This window comes from Gobius niger (genome assembly GCF_951799975.1).
Source record: "Gobius niger genome assembly, chromosome: 10".
Taxonomy (NCBI): Eukaryota; Metazoa; Chordata; class Actinopteri; order Gobiiformes; family Gobiidae; genus Gobius; species Gobius niger.
Window position 1 is genome coordinate 24,539,943 of NC_136861.1, and position 9,179 is coordinate 24,549,121.

The 9,179-nt window shown below is 41.5% G+C and overlaps 1 protein-coding gene across 1 annotated transcript; it reads right to left on the reverse strand.

Annotated features, from left to right (window-relative positions):
- Positions 1–391: 391 nt before the first annotated feature.
- On the reverse strand, positions 392–1,596 carry foxd7 (forkhead box D7). Its single transcript, XM_079565110.1, has one exon. The coding sequence runs from the start codon at positions 1,338–1,340 to the stop codon at positions 501–503; it is 840 nt and encodes a 279-aa protein (XP_079421236.1). The 5' UTR covers positions 1,341–1,596; the 3' UTR covers positions 392–500.
- Between the last annotated feature and the right edge of the window lie 7,583 nt (positions 1,597–9,179).

The following is a 9,179-nucleotide window of genomic DNA, read 5'->3' on the forward strand; positions in this document are numbered from 1 at the left end:
CATGATACGCGTAAGGCCCAGTAATGGCTACACCAACAGACACGAACATCTTAATATTGACTTGAGCATCTATAGTTAACCCACGATATTGCCATGTAAACACAGAGCTTAATCTGAATCTATGGGTTGTGCGGACATGAGCTTCAATGCGAGTTTAATCTCAGTGATGATGTGGTAAACCAGGAGCAACTCGTTCTACACCTAAGACATTGACATTTCTGGGCCTAGACTATTAACATGACAAGTGAAAGTGACATTTGAAAATTGTGCCTTACGCACAAAATAAATTAATGCTGAGAGTAAACAAAGCTTTGAACATCCAGCTTTATTTAATTTTTTTAGACAAGGCTAGGAAAAGAATGCTGAATTAAATATTTTCATAAAAACAGTCTTATTTCAAGAGAAGAAAGTAAAAAGTCTCTATTTACAGCGTTCTTCGGCCGTTTGATTGGCGCAGTCCCGATAAAGTCCGTTACCTGAGAATAGTCTGTGCGCGCACGTCACTGTTTTTGCAAAGCGGCCACAGTGCGTTCTTCTTGGATTTTGTGATAATCCTGCACCGAGAGAAGTTGGGGAGCCGTAGGGGAGAAGAGCGGGGGACCGTAGCCATGGCCCAGTGGAGTGGAGTATGGTGCGCACCGTGCCACAGGCTGCGCGTGCAGCAGGGCCTTTGCTGAAAGTGCACCTCGGGAAAAAAAGCTGGACAGCGCTGGTAGTAGACTGCTGACGGGCGGGATGGAAGCAGGACACTGCGACGGTATATGCTGGAAATAAGGGTACAGCTCCAGTCCGGGCAGCGGTACAGCCCCCGCTCCAAGCCCGTACGCGTGCGTAAATCCAGGCATCGCGCTGGGCTCCAGAGGCTGCTCCTTCAGCGCCTCAAATCGGAAATGCTGCCGTTTGAAACGTTTACGCCTGCGTAAGAAGCTGCCGTTTTCGAACATGTCCGCAGAGTTGGGGTCTAGAGTCCAGTAGTTACCCTTCCCAGGGTTGCCAGGCTCCCGGGGCATCTTCACAAAGCAGTCGTTGAGCGATAAGTTGTGTCTGATGGAGTTTTGCCATGCGGGGAATTTCTCACGATAGTAAGCGAAGCGGTGGCTGATGAAGTCGCAGATCTCGCTTAGGGTCAGTCTCTTCTTTGGACTCTGAAGGATTGCCATAGTGATCAGTGCTATGTACGAGTATGGCGGCTTCACGGACGTGGGTCCTTTGGGTTTGGGCGGCGAGCATGGGGTAGTGGAACAGTCACCGGGATCCTCTGGGGTGGACTTGTCCTGAGATCCGTCCTCCGCGGGCTCCTTCACTCCTTCTCCCACAACATCGATCAGTACGTCCTCCATGGCTCCAGACCAGGCACATAGTCAAGATCGGGACCAGCAGTGACAGCTGTGGCAGGTGGGACAGGACTTCAGCCACCGACCACCTTTACGCACGACGCATCTACGCCACTTAACAGTTTAGCTCCAAGAGTTATAACGGCGTGACATCCGGTTGGAATCGTTAAGTCTAAAACCGTGCCTTAGCTCGGGGAGACTTAGTCCGGGTCCAGCTTGAGTGGAATATGTGTGCGAGCAGAAGAGAAGGTGCGTCTTCGGAAAAGTCGTGCATCCTTTGAGGCTGCGCTGTAGCTGCGGCGGGAGGGCTGTGATGTCACTTACAGGCACGAGGAAGAGCATCCTGACCAATCACAAGTCAAAAGAGGCCTGGATTAGCGCGAGAGTGATTCTGGCATCAGTCTTTGATCAGACACTCACACCAAGTACGTTGTCCTCATTACTACAAAAGTATAGTATTTTATTCCACGTGAGGTTTTAAATCTTCTTTTTTTTGTTTACTCAAAAACCAAGTGTGTAGGCTACATTAAAAAAATCTTAAGAGCACGGGTATGGAGCGTCAGTGAGGTAGCACAGGGGCATCTGTGCGAAGGCAGACTTGGGAAAGGCGTAATATATTGCGTAATATATGTATATAAAATGAGAGTAATGATAAGTTATAAAGATTAATCCTTAAATAAATATATAAATAAACCCCTTGCATCACATTAATAAGTCACAGTGTGGACCACAGTAGAAATAGGCTGTTGTCCGTGAGGCTCAGTCACTCATAGATACGGCCCAGCTGAGCCCTGGCCGCTGACACCAGATCAAAGCAGGATTTTCACTTCTGTGACTTGAAAGTGCGCATGGTGCGGGATATGGAGCGGGCAGCGGGCCATTGTTAGGAGCCTCCGTTTATTTGTGTTTAATGACGGAGTCCTTTGTTTGGGGATATCCACGTTTCCTGCCTCTAATCGCACCGATGGCCCGCGGTGCAGGTTTCGGTCCGTCTGGGTGGCCTGGACGGGACCGGGGAGCTGCATATCATTCTCCTAATTCATCACGCATGTCCTCGGATTCGAAGCAGGCCGCGCGCTGTGTGGTTCCAATAAAGAGCGTCCGCGTCCCATAAGTGGCAGTGCGCACCGACACCGAAGTCTGTATAATGCGGGATTGGTCTCGCAGACAAGAGACATGGCCACCTGTTTTATACAGCGAAATGCGCACGTTCAGAGCTTAGGGTTTACAGACTGTGAGATAAAAGCATATAGGCCCAATAAGGGGACGTGCGGGATAATGCGCACATGGGCTACAGCACTCAGAACCAAGATAGGCTATAATAATGTAACCACCTGAATTCCTGAAGACCTAACAAGTAGCCTGTAAAGTTTGATCGGACCCAGCGTTCTTTTTCTTTACATTTTTTTTTTTTTTAAAGGTGATGTTTTAGTAAGACGGCTGGATATTTTTCCATGCACGTCCATCAAACAAATAAAATATGTGTTTGTCTTTATTGCATGCAGTTATTTAGCACGGTGTATAAAATGACCTTGTTTCTTTGACAAAAAAAAAGCTCATATGTGAGATAAGTTGTGATAAAGTAGCTATACATGGCATCTGCTTCATATATAACAATTATTTCTCAGGCTCCAGTTCCCACCAGGAGTTTAAAGGCATGAACAACAAACAGATATTTGACTTTAAACGTAATAATGTTGATGCAAATTCAGGATTTAGGCTATAGATTAAATGATGGTTCTTAAACACAACACGACTGCTTCTCCTCTTCGGCTTCACTAAACAGCTCCCACTTGAATTTATCTACAACTTGAGCAATGTGGAACTGGTCTATGGAGCAGCCGTTTTGACCTGAACAAAAGTGCAGTGCAACAATAGCATCCATTGTAATTCCTGGTTGTTTTGCGAAACAGAAGGACGAGTGTGGGCCACCAACAAGGATGTGAGTAATAATTTGAAGTGAACCAAGCAAGCCTGGAGGAAACTCTGCGGAGAGCTAACCTACCTCAGTGCATCACCTCAGAGAACTGAGCATACCCTGCGGCAGGTCAAAGCCAAGGCTGCTTCAGTTAAAATGTTTTCTTATAGGAGCCTCTTTGCATGATCTGCTGTGATAAAAATCCAGCCGGTTGTTTTTGGTTGGAAAGGCTGGGTCAGGCTTCAAAGCACTGGGTTTATTTTCACTTAATGCCCCCCTTCTCTCATCTTGATCCTCTTAAAGTCTTGGCAGCACACCGGACAATAATAATATGTGTAATTTAAGGTATCATAGTTGTATAAGAAGCAGGAAGAAAAGAGAGGCTGGAACCAGACGCGTCGCACACACATGCTTTTTAAGAGAGGATGCAGTGTGAATTTCACAAGCTGCGCTGGTCATTAACACAGCTTTTATAAGCTCACAAATGACACTTGTACACGGCGAGACATAGTCCTTCCTTCTACTGCACATCACTTAGTGGGCAATAAATTGATTTGACCAATCATTACACACATGTGAGTTAGTAAAACAAGCATCTGTAAGGGGCACGTCCAGTCACTTGTTTAAAAAGATCCTTACCTTGGATGAACAAAAAGGCACTGGCTGAGCTGAGCACAAGCATGACGAGGTTCCCTAACAGACACATACGTTAACATTTCATATAACATTAAGCACAGTATTAAAGTGGTAGACAATTAGTATGAGAAAAAAAGTTATAAAATAACATGTGACAATAGCCTGGTGAAAACAAATCAGCATAATAAAAATTACCAACAATTAAACAATACAACTCTGAATAGAAATGATTATAGTAAATATGCATTGAATTAGTCCTTTTTTATTGTTAAATTAAAGTAAGAAATCCTGGGGCTCCGCAGTCACTGCATGCAGGGGTTGGCAAACGTTTTTGTATGGAGCGTCAGGGGAAGATCCACCTCCTAGTGTGCCACCACCAAACATGGCGACAGAGTCTGATTTAACATTTATTACAACTACAAATTTCTTTTTATTTTGCTTGTAACTTAAGGTCATTAAAATGCAGCACAATTTAGTTTGTATAATATATTTCTTTGTAGGAGCGTAATTCATGTGTCACTCAGTTCTATTACGTAGAATACATTTTTGCATCTGAGATGAGTGTTTTGGGTAAAGGAGAATTTAAACACTGGTAAATTCCTGTATTCTGTCTTTTTAACCCCTTTATTTGACGTTAAAGTTGCAAAACATAGAAATGATCAGCTGATGTGACATGGTCTAATTCATCATTTCCTATCCCTGCACTACAGAAACATGGTCAGTGATATCGACTGTAAAAATAAAACGAAATGTCTAAAAAAATATTCTGAGGCCTAATTCATGATGTTGTGGGTGTGTTCTTCACACAACCATGTTTTAGGCCTATTCAGTTATGAAATAAAATGACTTACAAGAGGCACTTGTTGCGCTTTATTAACTCAAGGGCGACCTCTCGTGGTGACGAAAACCCTGCGCTGCTCCTCACAGAAGGCGGACTGTTGCTGCACAGGATGTAATATAAAGTTCTTATATTTGTGGAAAATGGGGATGTATATGTTTTTGTTTTTAATTTACGATGAAACTCAGTGAGCATTAAAAAGCTTCATTAGAATAATATAGCCAAAATATTATCTTTAACACGTAGGCTAGCTCGAGCATATTAAGCTAGCTACAGGTTATCATTAAAGCTAATTGTTGTTTAGCCACAACATCAAGGATGAATTGATGCAACATATAAAGTCCTTTACAGCCCTGTGTGTGTTTTAGAGACTCTTTTATAGATGTTCTTTATGCCTATAATATGTTTCAGTGAGAACTTACAGACGCTGGCGGGAAACTTGATCTTCCTGTTGTTGTCCCAGGAAACTTCAGGTAACCACGACTTTCTTCTTCTCTTCCTAATTCTTTTAAACTTGAGGAATAAACATCTAGTGGTTTGAAACGGTCATCTGGAAAGTCCTATAATCGTTTTAAATATTAGGCGAATCAACCTTTTAGTTTTTCTCCAAACACCAGCGCAGGAGTTGTGCTGTTTTCGGTTCCGCCAAACGAGGGCAGCACAGCGCCGCACTAATGCACTCCCATAGGAGGGGGCCCATTGTATTCTGTCCTTGGGCTGATAAGGTTTGAATGTAGGGCCTTAAATCCTCCCAGACATGACAAGAAACATTAAGCAATCATTATTTACCAGTGCAATAAAAACGTAATCCTTTCATTTCACAGAGCTGATTGGAGCAGTTTATAGCAGCGGTGCACTCAGCTGGATTGTTTTTGCTGCATTGTTAAACTTTCTTTACGATAGCCTCAAGTGTTTTTAGCTTGTTTTTTGGCAGTTCATTGTGCACAAATATCTGAGCTAAACAAAAACATTTGGATAACGTTTGGCAGGTAACGTCCTGTAATTTCATTGCTTCCTGCAGCGTTTACGACCAAGACCACCTGCATTAATGAATATGTTGATTATTATACACTCATTATCAAGAGTTCGTGAACTTCTGCATCAAATAAAAACACACTAACAGGTGTTATTTTACGCACAGAATGCCCAGTGCATTTGTTGTTGTTTCTAGGCTCTACAGGGAAGTTTTAGCGTGGGAAAGAAACTATTAAAACACATGGACATTTATGTCAAAGGTCGATGGCTTAAGTTTGTTTTCTGTGCCCATAATGTAAAAGAACATTCAGAAATAAGTTACCTTAATGAAAACTCTACATTAGTTTGATTGAATAAAAATATGTATTTCTTTCTGTATATAGATATATGTATATATAAGCATTTTAAGCTGACATTCCATAGTTGTAGTTTTCTTCTTTCATATATTTAATGTATTTTGAATGCAGTTTTGTGCTGTGGAGTGTGAGCCGTATGTCTTGATGTTGTGTGGTAGAAGTGGCCGAGTATTAGGCATATAAACAAGCAGATATTTATTTATTTTTATTTATTTATTTATTTGATAGGGACATGTGTGAACAATAAACATGTAGCACACTACAACATTTATAGCCAAGGCTAATTTGCAATGTCCGTCCCTAGAAGGGCTTTTCAAATTCACACAGAAAGTACAAAAAATACATTTACAGTAACATTAATTAATTAATTCTGACATTACACAAAGGAAGTGCATTGAGTGCAGATTAAAAATGATTGCATACTTGATCTCTTTTTAAAATATGTTTTAGTTCATTTTTAAAAGCCCCCAGGTCTAAGTCCTGTTTCAGCTCAGGAGGCAAAGAGTTCCAAAGTTTAGCACCCTGGACGGTAAAAGCTGACTGTCCAAAGGTCTTTTTCCTAACGGGTGCTTTCACATTTCCATTAGCAGCTCCTCGTGTGATGGAGCCCACTGATCGAAGTGGAACTATAAATACTGTATCATTGTGTCCCTGCTATGCTTGTCTTCAGTGTCCTGTACATCCTGTAAATTACAATCAGAAGAGTATCCTTTACCGAGGAAGGGGCTGTAACTGATCAGGTCTCAGAGCCTATGCTTCATCATTGTTACAGTCATTGTTAAAGATGTGCAGTAATGCATTAATCCAAAAGTAAATTGTACATTGCAAGAAATGCAAAATGTGAATTTAATTTACAATGATCTTGTAAGATAATTAATACATTATACATTATTACTTAACATGAGTGCAGGACTGATTTACTTTAAGATGTTTAAAGGTGCAATATGAAACTTTTTACGTGGGAAAAAAGTTGATATTCATTCGTATTTTACCTTGTAATGATCCAGTGGCTTTATGAGTGATCAGCAAATACGCACAAATATAACATTTTTTTTCTCCACATAAAAAGTTGCATAATGCACCTTTAGGTTACAAGTGTATAAATGTAAATTATTCCTAAACTTCGAAGTTGTCAATAAAAGTTTTTTTTTTTTTTTTCCTTTTTTCCATAATAGGCAAATAAAGAAACTTTCACATGATCCCAGCAGAGGGCGCTCTTACCTCAATAATAAAGAGGTGAGTGTAATCAATAGGCTTTTGGCGTTTCCCCTTCATATGTTAAACCGATCAAACAATTTGGATTTGTCTTTCCTAATAGAAAAAGAAACTGTGGAATTTGCTAAAACAAAGATGAAAAGAAGTGGAAACAGATGTGATTCTAATGAACTCAGTGCAATTACTAATCCCTTTGTACCTCTTCATTTTGTTATTGTGGTATTTAGAACTCCTGCTCAGTGGTTGGTGGAATTTGTTTCACATTCGAGTAAGACGTAGTGGAGCTTTTTGCCCCCAAAACAGAAGTAGAACTCCACCCTGTTATTACCATGTAGCTCTGGGCATTGCCCGCTGCATTAAAGTTGAATTGTGTGTGTAAAGTGTAAAGCACAGATGACTCTGACATAGAAATGCTCACATAAGACCACTTTTAGCTCAATGTCAGGTTCTTTCCAAATTACTGACACTTTGGAGTACGTCTGTTGATGCATACTTGACCCGACGGGCATTTTCCCCCCCCTATAGTTTTGACACAGTCTTCATTTGTGGGGCCAAATGCCTGTGGACACAAAGTGAAGTTTCCAGTTGTCTTTGCTCCAGCAGCAGTTTGTCAGAGCGGGCGCAGATGTTTTGATTCTTACAGAGGAGCACGTACAGTGGTGACTGAGAGTGCAGGGTCAGGGTTTGCATCATGACAAGGCCACAGTCATTAAAACTAAAAGGTAGAATAGACAAGGATTATATGTCATGACTCATGAATGAGCTTTAAGTTTGGGAAAAGCAGCATGAATAGAGTTACATTAACCAAAGAAGGTTGAGAAAAGAGTAAAGCAGCACTTGTTTGTTGCTATGTCTGTAGTAGTGAATTAACCACTATAGTAACAGAATGCCTTTGTGTGAACGCTAACTTGATGCAGCATTACCACACTATCCCAAGGGCCTCTTACAGAACCTGCTGCGCTTCAACCAATAGCAGTGACTTGAGACTGAAGAGTGATGGATTATAAATCAGAACTGTTATCATTACAAACATAGTTGTCGGAGGATTTGTAAATATACAGTCATATTTTCAGCTCTACTTAAGTGCAGATATTTGGGTGGATCTGGTTTAAGCCACTTCAGTTCACTTTGGTGAAAAAGTGAGGCCAAATCCGGCGCCACCCCGTTATTACCAACAAGGTTCCCAAGGGCTCCGCTCAAAAAGCATGTGGTGTTTGCGAAAATGTCCTGGCTTAGTGCAGTCCTCCTTTTCTGCTCTGCATCCTATACATTTCACGAGTTTAGTTGCGCTGTGTGACATGGATTCATGCATGTGTTGATCTTTTCAGTTTGGTGTTAGACTCATTGATCTCCTAATTTGTGTCTCAGTAGATTAGTGTCATAAAGATAAAGGTGAATTTGTCAAGACATGTACCTTCATTTTAACTTAACCAGCAAACATCTCTGCTTGTTGTTGTATCGTATTGTGTATGTTCGTGCCGCACTTGATTGTCATTTTTGCTGTTGTAACCACTAAACGCTTCATCACTCCAATCCAGCTACCGTGTATATCTTCTTGCCAACTGCCTCCTCTGACTCAACCGGCTCCTCTCCAACATGTTTGCTTTTCACTGGAAAACCTCTGGTATGTAGCTGTTTGTTTAGGCTACAGTACAAAGACGAGATGTTTTTGATACACCGGGATCAACAGACTTCTGCCAATAAAGGTGTTGCAGGAGAGCTGGTGTCATGAAATGTCCATGTTGGAAATAGTGATTTAAAATGTTTTGGCGGGTGAGCACATGTAGACACAGGACATTTTTATTGCAGTTTGGAATCTCTGGGACAAGCTTTCCAAACAGCTGCTACAGAAGTAAAAGTGACATACCTCGCACATACTCGGAGATTTCTCATGTCCACACGTTGTG

Bases quoted from the DNA above. Each gene is read 5' to 3' on its own strand.
- foxd7 (XM_079565110.1), bottom strand. From the start codon at position 1,340: ATGGAGGACGTACTGATCGATGTTGTGGGAGAAGGAGTGAAGGAGCCC.